The sequence below is a fragment of the Hipposideros armiger genome, unplaced genomic scaffold (assembly GCF_001890085.2).
Source record: "Hipposideros armiger isolate ML-2016 unplaced genomic scaffold, ASM189008v1 scaffold_838, whole genome shotgun sequence".
NCBI classification, from domain to species: domain Eukaryota; kingdom Metazoa; phylum Chordata; class Mammalia; order Chiroptera; family Hipposideridae; genus Hipposideros; species Hipposideros armiger.
Genome location: NW_017732188.1, coordinates 83,345 through 105,009, shown reverse-complemented (window position 1 = coordinate 105,009; position 21,665 = coordinate 83,345). Strand labels below are relative to the sequence as shown.

Here is a 21,665-nt window from a genome sequence, read left to right as displayed (position 1 = left end):
AGTATATCTAAAAATGCCTACATTTTCCCTGGGCAATAAAGATAAAGAATATCTTGGTTAGATATGAAATCTTGGATCATAGTCTTCTATTGATGGTTAGTAGATGTTATGTTTCACTGTTTCCTAATTTCTGTTGTTGAAGAGGAAAAATTACATGGACAGCTGATTTTCTTTCTTTTGTTTTGTCTGGAAATTTACAATTTTTTTATGCTTAACATTTAGGTTCTGTCTAAGTGTTAGACTGTTCTCATTAATCTTGTCAGGAACTTATGGAACTCCTTTAATATGTGAAGATTCATCTTTATCCATGAATCATTCTTCATCTGTTCCTTTTTCTCCTGTTATTTGCATGTTAAATCTCCTGGATATGTCTTCCAACTCTTAAATGATTTATGGGATAGATTTTTCATTAGGCATTTTTAGACATTTACGAGTATCTTTTAAAATGGTATCTGCTCCTCACCACATGCACCACTCTAAGAAGTGTTTGTTTTTTCCAAATAGATGAATGGGGAGACTGAGCCCTTAATCACAGAATATGAGAGGGGAGGTGGAAAGAATAGAGAGAGGTACCAATGCTGGAACCAGTGGGACCAACAGTGGGAAGGCACCGTTTTATAGCTCCTCCTGCCTTTACTCTAGTGCCCTTCATATTTTTATTCATCCATTCATTAATATACTTATATAAATATGAGACCTTATAGCACTTTGTAGATAAATTTCTTAAGCATTTATCTTCAAAACAACCCTAAGAAGTAAACAGATAGATATTTTTAATACCATTTTGCACACATTAAATTAAAGTCCATATATTTATTTTTAATTTGACACATATTTATCAAATATCTAATGTGTCAGGCACACACTAAAGTCCAAGAAGCTAAGAGGCTCCCTGTGATGTTACAGCGAGTAAATGCTAAAGTTGGGAATTGAAATCAGTTTGTATGATTTTTGTCCACTATTCTTATCTACTACATTACACTTCAAGCTACTTGCTTATTCATTCATTCACTTCTTTATAATTTCAACAAACTGTGAAAAGAGTACAGCTATGATGGTATGAACATATGAAAAAATGAGAATAAAATAGATTCCTTTTATAACATAGATTGCTAGTTCAGTTTGAATGGGCTATGGTTCATTTAGTGAGTGTCCCTTGAACTTACTAAATTATATTCTTGAGACAAGCTAGTATCAGAATTACTAGGAAGTAAGCATACATCACTACTACCACTGCACCCAGGTCCTTCCCTTAATGTACTGATTCAGAATATCTAAGGTTGGGCATGTGATTCTGGTTTCTTTTTTTCAAGTCTCCCAGCTAACTCTGATATCCAGGATCACAAATATGTGTGTGCGTGTGTGTGTGTGTGTGTGTGCGTGTGTGTGTGCGTATACATGCACACACGTGCACACACACGCACATGCACAAACATTATATATATACTGAGGGTGCCAAAAAAAGTGTATACAAGTGGACACTTTGGTCAACATTGCTCAAGCAGTAGTTTGTTGTATCAGAAGTATCTGGACGCTAATGGTAACTACTTTGAGTATCTCTTGTAATTGCAGAAGTCAAATGTGACTTGTATTCATCTTTTGTTATCGGTATATATTGAGTATTACAAACTTAATAGTTTTTCCTTTCTTAAAAATGTGTGTACATTTTTTGGCACCCCCAGTTTATATATATATATATATATATATATATATATATATATATATATATATATATATATATATATACATAATCAGTCATGACATGAATATTTGCTGTACAAATTTGGTTTATAACCATTTCAAACATGCTAGAGAACACTTGTAGAACATTTATCTGTAGATAAACAACTGTTTTTGATCCTCTAGTGGTTTGCTATAAAGTGGAAACATTTAAGGCTATTCACAGTATCAGATTGAAACATGTAAAATTTCTGACATTCAACCATTTTTGACTTACAAAATCGTCAACTTCATATGGTTCAACCCAATACCATGACTATTGTCTTTGATTAAATCTGAACAGAATAAAGAAATCTCAATCGAAATAGAAATTACTACTGCAACCTCTCTTAGTCTTCAAATATTAAAAACAAAATACCACAAACTTGAAAATCAATCCAAGCCCATCAATGGAGCTTAATGCTTTATTTATTAATTTTGTCAATCACAGATCCGACTAAACATATTTATTGGGCATATAGTTTGTTTAAAAGTCAAAATACCAGTTTTCTCAATAAGATTCAGTGCTTTTCTGATTTACTTTATAAAATCAAACACACAAAAAGATGGCTAAATTAAAGAAAAATCTCACAGAATATTGAAATAGATCATACATGGTTAACAAACTACTGTCACATATTTTTTTTAGTGTAAAATAGCCAATTACAGCCATCATGCACTGACCCATGGAGCACCACGAAGGTGCTTGCACTAAGATGAATTACCAAAATTTTCACTGTGCTTTCCACTGTTTAGTTTTGAAAGCAACCTGGAAATTTTGAGCTACCGATTTCAACACCCATATCTGAACTGGCATTTCAGATACTCAGGAAGTGATTACACTTCTTATTAAAAGCACAGTTCCCCTCCAACTTTCACAAGCCATGGTTCTGTGACAAAATTCAAGTAGTGAACTTAAAAATAGAATTAACAGACACTTAAAATGTAAACTCCACAAAGATATGAACTCTGCGTTGTTCACTTCTGTGTCCACAGCACCTGAGATAGTCCAGCATTAAATGTATTGAAGGCAAGAAGGTAGGAAGGAAGGAGGGAGGGAAGGAGGGATGAAATGAGAAAGGAAAGAGAGAGGGAAGTGGGGTGAATGATGACTCTTTTTCAATCTTTGTGCTTATTGTTTTTCTTTTGTGTTAGTAGTCATTTTGCTCCATAATTATAGCATACAAGATGATAGCCATTTACTAATTTATAGCTACAATAAAGTTATCTTGCTAAAATATGTTTCTCTCTCTGTTTCTATTACTCAAACAATACCATTTGCTAAAATTGAGAGATCAGATAAAGTATATTAATTTTTTTTAAAAGAGCAGTTACATGGATACATTTATAAAGCTCAGTGGCTATGTAGAAAGAAAATTTAATTGAATGAGATTTGGAGCATAATACCAACTATCTAATCCTAAAATAACCTGACATAACAAGAAACAATTAAAAAAAATTTTTTTGAACAAATATTTTTGCTTAGGGGTGGGGGAGAGGGAATATAAATAATTTTGGTTAATTTTACTCCCAAAGTAATTTCGAATCATAGCATTTTATTTGATGCTATGTTGAAAGAGGCGTGAAGTGTTACCTGGTACACAGCCCCCATCTGTGTACCAGGTGACGTTTCACAGATAACTGAGGCCTAGAGAATTTAAACGCTTTTTCCCAGTTAGTGACAAAGGTATGATGAAACTTCGTTGCATAACTTACAGTTGAAAATTTGCACAGTCCTTTTGCCAGTTATTTGCATTAGCAAGGCTTTCTAAATAAAAACTCAGTAGGGATGCAGCCTGATTGACAATCAAAAGAAAAAGATTTACTTTTCTGATAATTGATCTCTTCTTGGTAAAGAACATATGCCTTAGTCACACAGTTCACATTATTCAGATAACCTTATCTGTTTAACACTTTGAACATCTCAGGAAAATGTACTGGAAAATGAAATGAAAATTATAATTCTGTATGTGAGGATATGCAATGGAGAGTTAAAACTGTTGTAATGCTAGATTGGAATGAAGCTAATGATAAATAGATGACGTTTAAGTGCTTGATACTTCAAGCTTTCACTACCTTTAACCATCTTTTCTTTTTATGTCTTTCTCCTCTTCTATTTAGGATTCTAGTTTTATTAGGATCCATAAAGTGATGAAAGTCTTAAACTTCACCATGAAAAGTAAAGATCTGCAGCTTTCTGATGTCTTTTTGAAATCACTTAATCATCTGCCTCTAGAATACAACTATGCTCTCTATAGCCGGATATTTGATGATTTTGGGACCCACTATTTTACCTCTGGGTCCTTGGGAGGCGTGTATGACCTCCTCTACCAGTTTAGCAATGAGGAACTAAAGAACTCAGGTATGCTTTCTTCTGCCCTCAGTTTTTTCTAAACTGACCTAATAACAAGTAATGTATTTTACTCTTCCTCTATTGTTTTAAATTTTTTTTATTAACTTTATTTAGACCTTGCTTTATTTCTAAAATCATTATGAAGAAAAACCAAAAAGCATACACTCAAGTAAATAAAACAAAAATAGAAAACAAGGACCAAAAAAGAAGGAAAAATAAATAGGTTTAACCTCTTTGATGGGGCATCAGATTTGTCCCTGAATTTCCTGACGTTTAGGAACATCATAAGCGACACAGTAGTGGTCATCCAGAAAAGAGAGATGCATGCCATTACCTTAAGGAAAACAAAATGTGTCCTAGAATTAAATTCTAAAAGATAATTTACTTATAGCATTTTTGTAAGTAATAATAATGTTATGGAACAATATAGAAAAGTCACTAGCAGGCCTTGTAATGATTTTTAGCTCAAAGCCAGGGGTGTAAGATGAAGGAAAAAATAAGGACTTGACAAGGGACTTAGTTAATGAGGGCCAGATATGCACCTACTGGTGATAAAACTTAAAACCAGAGAAGCACTTTCATTTGAGGAAAGGTTACAACTTTATAGCTTGGTATAGAATCAGTGATGTTTTCCTGCCTACATATAAAATAATAATATAAACCTTAGTTTATAAACAAATCTTGGTTTCTTAAGTGTTACCATAAATTGCCAATATTAATTATTGTGACAGCTTAAGTACCTTTGGAGTAATTTGTTTTCAGACTCCTGTATGAAGTGACACAGGGTCCTTGTGATGATTCTATCTTGTGTCTCTTGAGAACATGGTTAGGAAACAGAATGGTAACCAGAACTCAACTGGCCGATTTGCCATAAAAATCATAATTCTTTTTTTTTTTTTTTTAGCTGAGCCATCCTGCTACCTGTTGGCAGCTCAGCGGCTGCTCAGCTCGGGCTGGACTCGAATCGCTGTTGCTTAGAGCTCAAACTCTTGAGTGAGCTCTTAACCAACTGAGCCACTCGGCCGGCCCTAAAAATCATAATTCTTGATCACGTAACTTTTACGAAAAAGAAACCAAGAATTTATTTTCAAAAACAAGCAACACCAGGCCAACTCTGGGGTCAATAGAGGGTCGATCCCTCTGTTCTTACATCTCATATGGCAAATACTAAGGTTTAATGTGACTGCCCTCAGTCCTTCCAAACCTTAAATGACCAGATAGCCCTCATGATCTGCTTCCTGAGAGAGAAGGTAGGATACATGTCTTTGAGAAGGACTTTCGGTAAGCTGGTCTTAAAAAAATTTCACCTGACTGAGTTACTAAAATTGAAAAGATTTATGCTGTGATGAACTTTCCACACTGCCTAACCTTGATGTTCATTTCAGTTATCCTTTCCATGGGAGCAATGTTTGCATGATAAATTTGATGTCTTCTGCCACTGAAAATAGCATCAACATTAATGCTGAGCAAAAATGGTTGGGGGAAACCTCTGGCTTTTGAGTTGGTTTTATCTCATCCTTGGAATAAAATTATTCTGGTCATTGCTGCTGTAACCCAGAGAGTAATTTCTCCACTTGATGAGCTATAGTCATCATGCATTCAGAGCAAAGCTTCTGAAGGCTTAGAAATCAGGTCAGTTAAAGAATGATGTGAATCTTTAATCAACCATCAAGCATTTTAATAGTTGAAGCCCCATAACCAAATGATGAAAGATGCTATACTTCCCTACTGAAACATTCTCACCTTCCATCTCTTTCTCTATAAATGGAGAAAGAAACTGACAATAAGATATACATAATAAGGGAAAGAAAGGGAGTTTGAGATGTGATAGGAAACTGGAAATAACTATACATATATATACACATACTATATATATAAAATATTTATAATGTGTGTGTATATATTGGGTTGTCAGAAAAGTCAGATGCATTTTTGCAACGAAAAACAGAAAAAATACATCATGACTTTTCTGACAACCCAATATATATTCAATATAGTCAATAAAACATATATCCTTATATGTAATATTCTTACATGTAATATATATTTTTATGTTCAATGAATGTGTGTGTGTGTATGTATTTCTTTGAGTCACAATAATAATATTGGTGCACAATTTAATTGTGGTTAAGATGAAGCACACTGAGACAGATACAAATCTCAATGAAATGGACGCTTACCTATTTTGGCCCACTCTCTAGATCAGTGGTTCTCAACCTTCCTAATGCCATGACCCCTTAATACAGTTCCTCATGTTGTGGTGACCCCCAACCATAAAATTATTTTCGTTGCTACTCTATAACTGTAATTTTGCTACTGTTATGAATCATAATGTAAATACCTTTTTGTTTTCCGATGGTCTTAGGCGACCCCTGTGAAAGGGTTGTTCGACCCCCAAAGGGTTCGCAACCCACAGGTTGAGAACCACTGCTCTAGATGATTATATATTCTGGCCTGCTCCCTTGTCTCTCTTTCTGTTCTTTTTTCCTTTACTTGGCCATGACATGGAACTAGAGTATAAGTTTAGTTTTTGTTTGCTTTATTCAATTTGAATCATGTCCCCTGTCATAAATTTCAAACAAAAATGACTTGAATATTTCATAGTACTTTGTCTCCCTCAAGAAGAATAAACAAAATTAAATTGCTTTTTATTTGCATCCCTTGATTTATTCCTCTATTGTTCAGTGTCCAATAGTCAATTTAAAACCTTGAATATAAGTTGACATTGCTTCATTGTACAAAGGGAAAAGAATTTCAGGAATACAGTGAAAGCATTAAACAATTAAAATATCATAATATGTCAGATGGTAATTTTAAACTCCTTTTGTTGAAGGAGTTTAAATTTTCTGCTTGAATTTGAGGAGAAAAATTAATTGCCCCACTATTTATTGGTATGACAGTTTTGACTAATGCTATTGACCTTTGTCCAGTCAGAGTAGCTGAGGACATTTCTAAAATCCTCAACCTTGTGCCACATCAAAGGGACACTCAGTTTTGAGGGGCCCAGTCCTGTAGCATCAAGCAAGTCTTTGTCAATGTGGATAGACGTCAGGCATCAAGATATAGGACACACTGAGGGGAAAGAAAGGCTTATGCAGAAATTCACTGATAAAGCCTTGATATTTTAATCACTGCATGGGTAACACCATGGCTCATAAGAGGGGTTATTCATTCAAATCTTCAAGGATTTTCCTCTAACCCTCAGGAAATGAAATTAACTAAGCTTATGGTTAATTAATTATGTTATAATTAGGGAATTGGACACATAACATTTAATTTTCACTTATAAAGTATAAAAACCTAATGAAGGAATAAGAAAAGATGGGAGTTATGTGCTATAGCTACATTAAATTCCTAACATGGCCTCAATGTTTGACTGACCCACTTTTAGGAACAATACTACCAGGAGAAAAATAGCTCATACTTATTCAACCTGATCAAAATAGCCATTTTTAAGTTAAAGATATAAGGTAAACATGAGAAATTCAAACTGAGAATTTTGTACTCCCAATTTATAATGCATCTCTTCAAATGTGTCAAACTATTGCGAAAACTATTGAGAAAACTGTGAAGTGGGCAGACCCATCCCCATCTATTCAGCCTCATTTCTCTGTGAGCTCTACCTTTCGATTTCAGTTTCAGCATCACTCCAAACTGTGCCTCAAGCTCTAAGCACAGTCTTCCCTGCTTATCGTAACCTGCAACCCCAAATAGCAGCATTTAATCAACTACTTTGCTTTAAGGTGCTTAAGAGCTGATATTAACAGCTTTACTCTTATGTGCTTGTGTTTGGCAAGGCAATTTTTAAGTAAACATAAAAAAAAACTGGATTCTAATTTTGATGTTTCAGGTAGCAAGCAGATCAGATGGCTTGGGAAGCAGTTAAAAAAAAAAAAAGGAAACATCGATTGTCCTTGAATTACCCCTAGATAGGCAGCACCAACTCAGCCTACAAACATCCAGACCTGTTTCCCTGCGCTGTGTCCCACTCAGTCCCTGACATCCACATAGATTTTGACATCATTGAGAATAATGGCAAGCATTGTGGTGGGAAAGAATGATTCAGATGACAAAATCATGAACAAATGATGCTTGGAAGTTTGGTAAAAGACAAGAACAATGAGGACTAAACTGGGTGGTCTGAGCCTCAGAGCATTAGGGTTTTTCCAAAACATATAAAACTTTGGAGAGGCACCCTATGGAAGCAGCACTGAAAGACTAGGAAGATATTACCAACCCCAGCTCCCACACGAAGGGGCTGGGAATGAGGCAGTACCGACCTCCCTTTAGAGACAATGGGAAACATATCAAGTACAAGCTTGAATTAAGATGAGGAGAGCAAGAGAACAGTCAACGAGGATGCTGAAGAGAGGAATTCATAAGTCAGAAGTCGGAATTTCTGAGAGCAGAATAAAAGGGCTTTGGAGATAGAGGTGGCGTGAGCAGCCGAGCCAGGGAGAGGAAGCATAAACAAGTGTGAGAACGAGTGTTCACGGAAGGAGAGGTGACCAAAAGACTCACAGGGGAAAAAAGTCTCATCGAATCACCTGTGGCCCAGAAAGGAGATCTAACAGTGGGGCACCAAAAGTAGGACATGTGTTCATTCTTGATTTTCAGGGCTGTACAGTGGCAGTGGCCAGTAGGACGGGCAAACTTAGAGGTTCCTTATGTATAAGCAACAGGGAGAAGCCAAGGTGATCCCCTTGGATGAGCCACAATGACCCCAGGTGTGCTTCTTAGGGCCAGTGTTGAAGGGAGAGATGGTGGGGAGTCATAAATACCTCTTCTGTTCAGGATTGTGTCAGGGTCTGTGAAGGACTTGAGTCTGTAAGGAAGAGCTGTCGTTCGTTCACACTTAACGGAAATTAGAAAAGGTGGTGGTTGGTACAATGTATCGGTAATTCTCAAAGGGCCTAGAGACTCATGATCCTCTTCTCTGAATTCTCAAGGGTGCATTCTCAGGGGTTTTTGACTGTGCTGTACTTCCTAGGTTTAACAGAGGAAGAAATGAAAAATTGTGTTCGGATCGTAACAAAGAAACGCTACTTTGGTTTCATTAAAAAAACAAAAGTGGAAGAACGGTGCACCACTAACAAGATGTCAGAGAAATATGAAGGTAACAGTCCTCTCTCTTAGCAGCTTACGCAGTGTGTCCTGAGGCTGACAGTAATTTAAGTACCATACTGCACATGACGGTGTTTTTTTTAACTTTTCATTTATGTCATTTATCTAACTGAGAGCCCTGTGTGTGGTGGGGGAAGAGTGCAAATAAAATATCATTAGCACTAGTTAAAAGGGGAAATGGTTAAGGTTTTCTTTATCTTATTCTTAGGTTGTTTACTTTTAATTAACGTTTATTGATCCTTCCCATGGGCTAAACTAAATATTAGGCACTCTGATGTAAAGATGGGTGTAAACCAAGCCTTCCTATCAAGGAGCTTACAAAGTACTGATATGTATAAACAGCCATTCAAAATACAGACTGATAAGGGTCTAAGAGAGTTGTGTAAATAAGGCACAAGCAACCAAGCCAGATATCTGAGTGTTATCTTTGATTTCTTCCTCTCTCTAGCCTCCACATCCAATACGTAATCACTCTACCACCTTAATATTTCTTCCACTTGTTCCCATCTCTTCATTTCCATGGGCATGACCTCTGTTCATTATTTCCAACTTAGGTTACCACAGAAGCCTTCTAACTGGCCCCTGACCTGTAGTGTTGCCTTCTTCCAATCTATTCTACACGTTTTCCGTGAGAGGAGTCTTATCCAAGGCAAATCTTATAATGAAACAATCTTGCCTTAAATGAGTGATGGTTTCACAAAGCCTTAAAGAGAAGTTTCTGCCTCTGTCTACCTAGCTAAACTATACGTAGTCCCCTGACATAAGTCATGCTCTATCCTGTGCCTTGCCATTATAAATAACTCTTCCTCTGGGTAAAATTCTCTTATTCCCTTACTTCACCTGACTGATTGCTACTCATTCTGCTCAGAACAAAGAAGCAAAATCACAGAAACTTCCACAATATGAAGCTTATACTCTCATGGGGAGACAGGCAAGGAACAAATAGAAATATAATATTTACTATAACAATAAATATATCATTTAAACTATATCAAAGTATATAGATAGCCTACATGCAGATGCCTGTGTTAAGCACAAGCAAAATGAGAACTGGTTTGACAACTATGCATTCATATTATAGAAAAAAGAGGGAAAAATAGAACAGCATGCAAAACAAACAAATAACCTAGTAATATCAACCAAAGAATGGGTACAGCTTTTATACCAGTTTTTCATGTAATAGAATAATTTAATAAGAATGTGAGTTCAATAAATGAAAAGCTCAGAGAAAAAAAGATTAAATGTAAGAAATAAGTGAAAAGGAAGATTTCAAAGCTAAGGTACAAAGACAAACAAACATTGAAAAATATCGCCATTATAGTTATAAATAAATTAGACAGTTCAAGGACAAAATATAATTGCCATATTTCAGTGACATTAATTCCCATATATTAAATTATATTTGTCATTCCATTTCTATTAGATTTTATTCAATAATTGTTAATATCTGTCTGAATTTTTTCTCTGCATTCATTATGAATTTCCTTAAATATTCCCTGTATGTAATTAACTTTATTGATTTTATTTTCAGACAACTATATTTTGTCACTGTCCATTGGTATATGATAGATTGGCAAATACTAATTTCTCTCCTATTTTTATATAAAAAATAAACACAAAAACCTCTAAAATTTTCTTCTTATACCCCTCTGTATTATTTTATGAGCCTCGCTTTGAAAAGGATTGTACTGCTCTTCATAGGGAGAGAATTTTACCCATTGTTCTAATCATTCTAAACTACCTTACAGTAGGGGCGTGGCTAATCCTTACTGGCACTGAAGAATAGACATCAAATTAATGGTATTAATTATTACTCATACCACCATCCTCCTTTTCATTTGGTTTTATTTCTTACTATGATTTCCTATTACTCAGATTCTATTCATATTAGTTAAAGACACCATTAGTTAAGAGGGATTACTTTGAAAATTTGTATAAAACTCTGTGCTGTGTATATTAAAGAAACATTCTATCAACTCTTTTTTTCTTTTTTCAATTAGTTTCAGGTGTACAAACAATGTAACAGTTAGACATTTCACCCCTCACAAAGTGATAACCCCCTCTCCCAACCTATTACCCCTCTGACATCCTATATAGCTGTTACAATTCCATTGCCAACCCTTAACTTGAGGTTTATCTTTTCCCCCCTTTGGTTAACTGTGTTTTTTTTACTCCTGTCTTTAAGTTTAAAAGCATTCTGTAAGCTTTTTTCTGTGATTGCAAGTGTCCATCATGGCAGTCAACCAGAAGCCATGTGGTTTATATCATCCCGGGGGTCCAAAACATATGATATATATCAAAAGTGGGGGTTTGGCACATCAGAGAACAGGGAGCAGAGTAGCACTTGAGGTGCATTTGCATCCCAGCCCCCCACCCCCACCTTAGTAACTATGTGTTCCAGGCCAGGATACTTCTAGCTTTAATGACCATGTTTATCAGAATACCTGCTTCTCAGGATTGTTGTGAGAATCACACAAGATAATGTGTGCAAAATGCCTGGCATATACAAGCTGCTTAATAAATGTCAGCTGTTCACACTGTTATTACCATTTCTATTATTAAACTCCCTGTAGGGATGAGGCCTAGTGTTCTCTTGCTTTGCACTTAGCTCACTTAATGGAGCTACAGGACTGTTCCATCTACTTGTCCCTCCTATGCAAACAGCTTTTTCTTGAAAGGTTGAATTTGCAATAAAATTAAATGAATACTTTTCTTTTTGTTTTAAAATTTTTTATTAAAATATAGCTAACATACAGTAGTATATTGTATGTTAGCTTTTAGGTGTGCACCATAATTATTGAACATTTATATACCTAAAGAAGTGATCACCAGGATAATTCCAGCCGCCATCTGACACCATACAAATGAGTAATTTTCTTGAAACATTTTGCAGGTTCATTTTTGCAGGGAGCAGAGAAATCCATCTCCTTTGTGAAAGGTGGGAGAAGTGAGTATGCAGCTGCTTTGGCATGGGAGAAAGGGACCACTGGTCCAGAAGAGAAGGCCTTTTCTGAATGGGTAGAATCACTGAAGGATAATCCTGCTGTGATTGACTTTGAGGTAAGATTAAAAAGTATTATGAGTAAGAGAGCTAAAGTAGTTCTCTAGCAGCCCAACAGAACTGTCACGCAATTCCTTTTCCATTTTCCTCTCAGATGATAAAGAAAATGTCTTTCTCCACTGTGCATGCACAATGGACCTTTTTTAAAAATGTTAAATTACACATCTATTGCTTTTGCTATTCAAACAAGCATTCTCTAGGTTAGTATTTAGAATTCCTAGCACATGTAAAATATCAGGAAAGAAAATTCGGTGACTAGAGCTGCTCACACTTGCCTTGACTAGTGTTTTTAATCTCCCTATATATACAATAAATTTGATTTCTGTAATTTTTTTTGCAATTTTTTACTTGATGAACACTCCTAAATCTTCATTTATAGCTCTATGAAATAAATGGGATTTTAGATCTATTTGGTTCTGGGTTTCTATCACCTTTAAGTTTACCAGTCTCATATTTGTTGTAATTACATAAAAAGGTGATTTTTATTATTGATGGAGTACTTTGCCCACATGTCAGTCATATGCCATTTACAGCCAGTTTTGCCTAAAACATAACCACATTTTTTTTTAAGATTTTTATTGGGGAATTGGGGGAGGGGAACAGCTTTGGGGAATCAGGGAAGGGGAACAGACAAGTTGCTGTCCCTTTGTTCTTCAGTCTAGTTGTGGAGGACACCGCTTCACTGGTCTATGTTGGTATTATGATCATTGTGCTCTTCTTGGGTGAGGCAGTAGGTTACCAGCCATTGGACGGCCATTCACAGTGGCTCACGGCAGCTCATGCTGGCTGCTGGCCACACACGGTAGCTTACAGCAGCCCACTGCAGCAGGGGCTGCAGCCTACACCATCATGGCAGCCCAGCTCCAGGTGGAGCTGTTATAACCCAATTTTTAAAAGCCCCCTAACGAGCAATTCTGCTCATTTCATTTAAATAAAGACAAAGGTGTTCAAACATTATGAAAGTAGAGTAATTGACACGCAGCGTGAAGATACATCGCACTCTCCAGGTTATGGTAGAAAAACAAGATCCAGCCGCTCATCTGGTCATTTATAAATCATACACTGCTTTAAATATTTAGATAGCCATTCCTCTGGGGTTTTATAATACTAATTACATGAGCCCTGGTTTTGTGTTAGCCCCATTATTTGCTACTGTAATCCTTCCTACCAGTGAGTTCATTTCTTCATTTTCTCCCGCACTACGTTTTGTCCTTTGGTTTCACCAAAAGCCAGTATTGTCCCTGGAAAAACATAAAACACAAAAACACCTCTCTTCACCTTCTCTGGGTTTTTTGTTTGTTTGTTTGTTTTGCTTGACTCAAATGTAATGAGGCATCAGCACAGCATTCCTGAGCTGCCAAACTCTTGCTCACCTATCTCAGTATGTCAAGGCATGCATCTGCTGCTTCATAAATAACATGGTGCAAGTCTACATCAGTGACACCTCACAGGAGACTTACTTCATAGCAGAATTCCAGGAAAGTCAGCTCTGCTACAGCACACCTGGCATACTTTAGAGACAGCAGAAGCCAACTGATCTTGCCAAGAGCTGCTCTACCCACCATAGACAAGAAACAAACTCCCTTGTCCTCCCATTTTCTCTACTGGTTCAATAGGCAGATATACTGTGTTCTGCAATAATCCTTTTGAAGTGTGGGACGTTTGCCTCTCATTCCATGAAAATTAGTCACTGAAGGCAACATATGCCAAAGGGATGCGACTGTAACTGGGCCTCCTCTCTGCTCTCAGCTTGCTCCCATCACGGACTTGGTAAGAAACATCCCCTGTGCAGTGACAAGACGGAACAACCTCAGGAAAGCCTTTCGAGAATACGCAACCAAGTTTGACCCTTGCCAGTGTGCTCCATGCCCTAATAATGGCCGCCCCACCCTCTCAGGGACCCAATGTCTGTGTGTGTGCCAGAGTGGCACCTACGGTGAGAACTGTGAGAGACGCTCCCCGGATTACAAATCTAGTAAGTATCAGTAACTTCTGGTGAGGCAGGCACCTTTTCTCTTTCCAAAAGTTATTCTAGGTTGGTCAAGTAAAACAAAAACACAAAACTTGTATTAGCATCTTCCACCTGATGCAAACTCACGAGGAAAATAAGCCTGTAAAACGGACTCTAAAGTCAAACAGTCCTGGTGTGAATCTCTGCTGACACCTACTAGCTATGTGACCTTAGAAAAGTCACCTAGCCTCTCTTTGCCTCAATCTGTTCATCCATAAAATGGGGATAATGTCAGTATGTACCCAAATGTTTAAAAAACATTATATATATAAAGGATACACTGCACAATGCCTGTAATATAAAATAAATGAAAGAATAGAAAATACTATAAAATAAAGTATGTGATACTGCTGTTATAAGCCTTTTATATATTGTAACTTAGAAAGAAGATGGCTTTGTAATAGAGATAAATTAAGCCACAACCAAAGTTTTCATACAGGACTAGGTAATGTTCATGGTTATCTCTAATCCCCCTTAGAAAGGGGATGTGTTATGGGAGCGAGAATATATTCCATTACCGTTAAACATGTAATTTGATATATATTTTATTCAGAAGTTCATATTTATACATATATGTATGCATATGCCTATGTGTGTGATGTGTTGAAGATAGTTGAAAAGAATTCATAATTGTTGTCATTTTATTCAGGCTGTGGTGACAGGAAAGGGAAACCAGGCAATGTGCCAGGCCCTAATTTCTTTTAATCCTCACAATAATCCTGTGATAGTCCACAAAGGGCCACAAAGCTAAAAAGTGGAGAAACCAAGTTGGTCTGGCTTCAAAGCCCAAATTCTCTCAGGTGCACCGTGATCAGTGGCTGGGTCTGCCTGTGTTCCAGATGCAGTCGATGGGAACTGGGGCTGCTGGTCACCCTGGAGCACGTGCGACGTGACTTATAAGAGATCAAGAACCCGAGAATGCAACAACCCTGCCCCGCAACTAGGAGGGAAACCCTGTGAGGGGGAGAAGCGGCAAGAGGAACACTGCACATTTTCAATCATGGAGAACAAGTATGGATGTGTAACGGGAAAGAATGGGTCATGTTACCCCACTAACAGAGTTAAGACGTTTATTATCCTACTGCTAAGTCAAGAAATAAATAGAATTTTACCTATTCCAACACAATACACTAGTAAGGTATCGGATCTGCTGCTACCCTTATTTGGTTAATGTTCTCTCTCTTTTATATATATATATATATATATATATAATATATGCACTTATGTTGTGTACATATATATATATACATATATATGTATATATATACACGTAAGTATATGTGTGTGTGTGTGTGTGTGTATATATATATATATATATATATGATATATACACATATTTCTTTTTCCCTTTTAGTGGACAACCATGTATCAGCGATGATGAAGAAATGAAAGAAATAGACCTTCCTGACGTAGAATCAGATTCAGGGTGTCCTCAGCCAGTTCCTCCAGAAAACGGGTTTATCCGAGTAAGCATCCTGACCTTCAATTTAGGTTTGGAGTTCAAAAAAATAGAATTTAAAAAGTATACACCTTTTTTTATTTGGAGTTATTGTTTTCCTAGTTTAATAACTTTCTGCTGTCTTAAAAAGTAAAGATGCAATATTGAGAAATGCTTTGCCACTCTTTCATCTTAAATTCCCTGGAGATGTCTTTATACCAAAGGATAGAAGCTTCCCTCTGTTCCTTGGCACTACTAATTCATATACCAAAGGTGCATTTATGTGAATGGAAAATGGGACTTGTGTATCATATAAGTTTGGATGACTTGTAAGAATCTGCAGCTAAGGTCTGACAATTTAATTCTGCATCTGAGCAAACTAATTCTGGATCTGAGCATGTTATCAGAGAGACAAACTAGTCTTGGCTATAATCATAGGAGGTGTTGCATTTGTGATATCTTATTAGGTTAGAAGTCTATAGCACCCTGAAGCAGTCAATACAATTTTAGTATAATTAATATAAAATTAATAATTTTATTTATTTTTGTTCAGTCACATATGTTTCTATGATTAAAAAAAACCCAATTGAATATTTTTTGTCAGATAGGTCTGTGGCTTTAGATATAAATTTTCAAGGCTGGCCGAGTAGCTCAGTTGGTTAAGAGCTCGCTCAAGAGTGCGAGCTCTGAGCAACAGGATCACTGGTTCAATTCCTGGCCTGAGATGAGCTGCTGCTGAGCTGCCAACAGGTGGCAGGATGGCTCAGCTAAAAATAAATAAGTAAATAAAAAAAAATAAACTTTCAGGAGACATATAACATTTACAATTGGTCACAGAATACATGCTCCCTAATCAAGTTTGCCTTTTTTTTTAATTTACCTTTCTTAAACTCACTAAAGCCTTTAAATTCACCTTTTTTCCAACTGTATCATATTTATGATCAAAGATAACACTGGATTCTCCAACACCAGCAAATAAATATCCATGGAGCATAGTCTGGGCTAATTTTCTTCCTTGTTCATTTGTTCCTTGTTCATTTGCCTTCTGTCCATGTACAAGGTACCACATCTACAGGTCTTAAGGAGAGAAAATATTTTGGAGGGAGGTAATATCAATTGTCTTTACTGTAGAACAGAGATTCTCAAATTTTCCGAAGCACTAGAGGGCTTGCTGGGTTTCACTCCCAGAGTTGCTGATTAAGTAGGTGTTGGGTGAGGTCCTGAAACTTCCTTATCTAATATGTTCCCAGGTAATACCAGTGCTGCTAGTTCAGAGGCCACACTTTGGGAACAATTTTTAAAACAGAAATCAGTAAACTGTGACCCACAAGCCAAATCTGGCCTGCCATCTGTTTTCTTTTCTTTTTTTTTAATGAAGTTTTATTGGAATATAACCACACTCATGTGTTTATAGAATGCCTATGGCTGCTCCATGAGACAATGGCAGAGGTGAGTGTTTGCCGCAGACACCATATCGCCTGCGATTGACTATTAAGGCCCTTTGTAGGACAAGCTTGCAAGTCCCTGCCCTAGAACATTATCCTCAAAATTACATTGTGTTAGATTTTGATACCTAAATAATTTTTAATCTATTTATGTCAGCTGCTTGCAAAAACTGTTAAAATTATCAACATTCTAATTTTAAAAAAACAAAGCCTTTTAACAATTGACTCATAATTTTATGATTCCTTCTATAAAATTAGATTATATGTTTCCATTTTCATAAATAAACTCATTTTTTGTTTTAGTTTGCGCTTTATTAAAGGCCTAATCTCCATCTGACACAGTTTTACTCAAAAGTAATACAGTTTTAATTTTCCTAATGAGTACCTTCTAAAATATCTAGTAGCAAAATGTGCCTCATATGGCATCAAACAGAGGCAGGTATGCCTAATTCCAGGCTAGAACAATCATGTCGTTGCACCCGGAGATATTTGTTCAATGACCAAGGCACAAGTCCTATCCCTGTAGGCAAGTGACAATGACTTTAGGTAAGGTTTTCTGGTTTAGTCAGTAGAGCAGATATCTTGGTCTAAGTTCAAAGGTTGCAACACACACATATAGGTGATAGCTTCATATGAGAAATGGAAGCAGAGGCTTAAGGCAATGACTTATTGAAGGAGGAATGCGAACAAGACGTTCAGCCTTTGAATAAGACATCTAGATATTAATATTATTCATCACCACATTCCTCTCAGAAACAAAGTCACACCCATAATAACCAATAGTAGAATATTCTTTTTGTATTCAGGAAATTAAGAATCTTCTAGGAGACAAGTTGAATTATGTGGCCAGGGAATAACAAAAGATGAGTATTAAGCTTTCACCTCCCTAAAACATTCCCAAATTCAGTTCTCAGAGAATAACTTCCTACTCAATTCTTTGTATTCTTCTCCTGCTCAGTAAGGAAAAAAAGTATCACATCTCTAGGAAGGATCGTGTTTTGCATTCCTTTGTAAGCCCTGTATAAAGATTTGCGAGACAGAGATCTGTTCGTGGAGGTGCCACTCAAGTGTCAGGGGTAGGGTTGATAAAAGTGATAAACAGTATAAAGCTAGAGTTTTGTGCAAGTTTGCCCCAGAACTGAAAGGATGGTGCATGTCTTGAAGCTGGGGAAATAAAGGGGGTTTTCACAGAGGAATTTCTATTTGAATTGGGTCTTGAGAGAAGGAAAGAGGGAAAATGTTGAGGATAGAGAGGGAAGAGCCAGGTAAAAACGTGGGGGCATGAAAGAGAATAAATGTTACGTTCAAAGAATGGCAGATGTTTTGTTTCGCTGGAGCATAGGTTTTATGGGAGGAAACGGCAAGAGGTGATGATGGTAAAGTGGGTTAAAGCTAACATTCCAAACCAAGTAAGACCCATTTTATCTTAAATTTTAGTGAACAAACTTACCCCTTCCCTCCCCCACACATACACGATAGTAGTTGTATTTTAATTACCCACAATTGGGAAAATGTATAATGACCAATGGCTTACTAAGAATTGAGTAACACTTTTAAATGATTTGTAGTCAATTAGTCATCATAGCAACTGCTTATGTTTGCATATGTAGGCTATAGTATTTATTTAGTTTGTAGCCACTATAGGATAAGCATATAGGTGATTTTTTTCCCCAAATTCTTGAAATAGTAAGCCATCCCATATACAGTGGGGAGCAAGTTTGTAAGTAAAAGAAAATATCTCAATGAATTTAGAGCAGCAATATAGAAGATGGATTAGAAGAGGGACCAGTTAGAAAGTTGTCCTGGTAAGAGATAGTAAATGCAATGAACAAAGGCAGAGATGATGGCAAAGGAAAGGAGAGAACGTTGAGAGATATTTAAAAGTATAAATTGAGAGGACTCTGTGACTGAGTAGATACAGGAGTGAAGGAATAGAAATAACCCAGGATGACCCTGAGGTGTTTAGAAATGTTATTCATAGCACTAATAATTTGCTGGTTTCCATTTTAATTCCAGAATAATAAGAAACTGTACTCAGTTGGGGAAGATGCTGAAATTTCATGCTACACTGGATTCAAAGTTGTTGGGTACCAGTACGTCAGATGCTTGCCAGACAGGACCTGGAGGCAATTAGATGTGGAATGCCAACGTGAGAACTGGGCAGCCATTTTGCTTGACTATGATAAAGAATGAATGTGCCCCAAATAAATACAGCAAACTCACACCCTTAGATCACAACATTTAAATATTTTACAGTAACTCTGGTGAAAAGGCTTAGTAAAGCAGAAAATGGGATTCATCTGCTAAAATTAGATTTCAAAGTATCTTTATGTTTCAGCTCTGCTCCTGTGTATTTGTATCATACGCATTGGACTGTGACACATGTGCTTAAAAAGAAATCCGGGAATTCTGCCCACTGCATCCTAACCACAGACATCTGTCTTGTCTGATGTACAAACTGATGCAAATTAACGAGTTCCAGGAAGATGATAGTTACACCCTTCATGTATCAGAAATGGGATTTTATATGAAATTCAGTTTTCTCCTTAGTGCATGTTCGCATCTTTGTAGGTTCCACACATACCCGTGCTACAGTACAGTCAAAATGAGATTCAAGCAAGGCTCAAACGGGGACTCCAAAGAGTTGTGGGACCCCAAGACGCAGAATTGTGACCAGTGTCAATTAGAATGTCCTGCCTCTGTATTACCCACAAGGTGGTGACTTGCTTTTGGGAAAACAAGGAGAAGAGGGAAGATTATTTTTGAAGGGAAGAGGTCCAAGTAATTTAATGAAAGTTGGAAGAGTCTAGAGTTAGTTCCTCAGCAAGGGAACGTCAGATAATAGAACTAAAGGGAGGCTCTCAGGGGAAGCCTGGGTTCCTTACACCCCAGGTTCTCTGTTCAAAAGGTGGCATTAAAGCAGAATGAATGAAATAGGTCATATTGAAATTGCCCATATCTGGTGAGTATTCTGCTCCACTGAACACATCTGACCTGTTTCTCTGCCTGCAGGGACACAGTGCCTCAAGCCAGTTGTGCAGGAAGCCCTGATGCTTTCACCATTTAAGATGACATATGAAATTGGTGAATCCATTGAGCTAACCTGTCCCAATGACTTGGTCGTTGCTGGGCCATCAAGATACACATGCACTGGGGATTCCTGGACACCGCCTATTCCAAACTCACTCACTTGTGAAAATGGTGAGTAGAAGTTCAGAGGTCTGCTAAGGGGGTGCCCCCCGATATTAGTAGAATAGCATCTTCCAAGGTGCTAATTCTTGATTGTATTTTGTGAGGAGAAAGCAGGTTGTATTTGATGTGTAGATGATGAGGTCAGGCAGCAAATGAGAAGTTACTGGTCAAGTGGATATCTTCAAATTTTAGAGAGTGAGGTCAATTTTGTTTTCCAATATACTACATCAGTATTTTTGAGGACATGCAAGCTCTCTCATATAATAAAATCAGAATTGGTGGTTAACTGAAATTTTGATTAAAGTAGAGGACCATATAGAAGTAGTGCATGCTACTTTTTAATTGATTAAGCATTTAAATTTAATTTAAAACATAGAAATAGATATTTATCCACCAATTTTCTCATGTAGGACCAAGCTCTTATTTCCTAATGAGTCTCCTAATTTGAGTTCCAAGACTTCTTTCTCAAATAAAACAAATACATAATTCATCCCGTACCAAGTTATCTCATACCAGTTTCTCTGAAACAATGGTTTTTAACTTCAGGTGAGATTAGAAAACACCTCCACTCCAGTCCTGTTGCCTGATTCTGATGTCATTGAGCAGGGGAGGGCCCAGTATTTTGTGTTTGTTTAAAATCTCTCCTAGCTAAAACAAATATATGTAGAGTTGAGAACCATAGTTTTGAAGACAAATGAAAACTTATTTACTTTTGAAGCAAATTGACTAGAGAATGCTTTAAATGTTTTTATATGTTTCTCCTTACTCTTTTACAGTACTCTCATTCACAACTAACTCAAAACAAAATTTTTGTGAATCACTTTCAATTTTTCAAAATTTTCAACTTAGTTTTTATAAAAATAACTCCCTTTATTTTTCTTTATTTCATCAGTTGATATATTTAATCAACTTACACAGTTGCAATAACAACTGGCATAAATAAATTTAGAACAAATAAAACTGACTCTTGGGAAACCTATAGTTCGACTAGCGGGAGCAGAAGTGTAAAGCTGTAGAAGAGAGGAACCATAAACCTTGAAGTTCAGTGTCAGACAGGCAGCTGGCATAGAGGGACTGGAGAACATCAGTCTGGCGAGTCAGTTACTTGGAGGACAGTTAGAACTTCTACCAATTAGTGTCTTTTAAATTTTTCAACATGCTTGCTCAAAGAGTGTCTCATTTTTTTTTTAAGATTTTTATTGGGGAATTGGGGGATGGGAACAGCCCTGGGGAATCGGGGGAAGGGGAACAGACAAGTTGCTGTCATTTTGTTCTTCAGTCTAGTTGTGGAGGATGTCGCTTCACTGGCCCAAGTTGGCACC

General features: G+C 36.8%; 1 protein-coding gene across 4 annotated transcripts in view; it reads left to right on the top strand.

The window, feature by feature from the left end:
- Positions 1-21,665, top strand: part of C6 (complement C6) — a 60,000-nt gene that overhangs the window by 25,353 nt on the left and 12,982 nt on the right. For all 4 annotated transcript variants that reach the window (XM_019629326.1, XM_019629323.1, XM_019629325.1 and 1 more), the window contains 8 exons: positions 3,841-4,081; positions 9,063-9,188; positions 12,090-12,256; positions 14,007-14,232; positions 15,108-15,279; positions 15,623-15,734; positions 19,168-19,300; positions 20,164-20,352. In XM_019629326.1, coding sequence (XP_019484871.1) covers positions 3,841-4,081; positions 9,063-9,188; positions 12,090-12,256; positions 14,007-14,232; positions 15,108-15,279; positions 15,623-15,734; positions 19,168-19,300; positions 20,164-20,352 — 1,366 coding nt within the window. The remainder of the gene's footprint in view (positions 1-3,840; positions 4,082-9,062; positions 9,189-12,089; positions 12,257-14,006; positions 14,233-15,107; positions 15,280-15,622; positions 15,735-19,167; positions 19,301-20,163; positions 20,353-21,665) is intronic.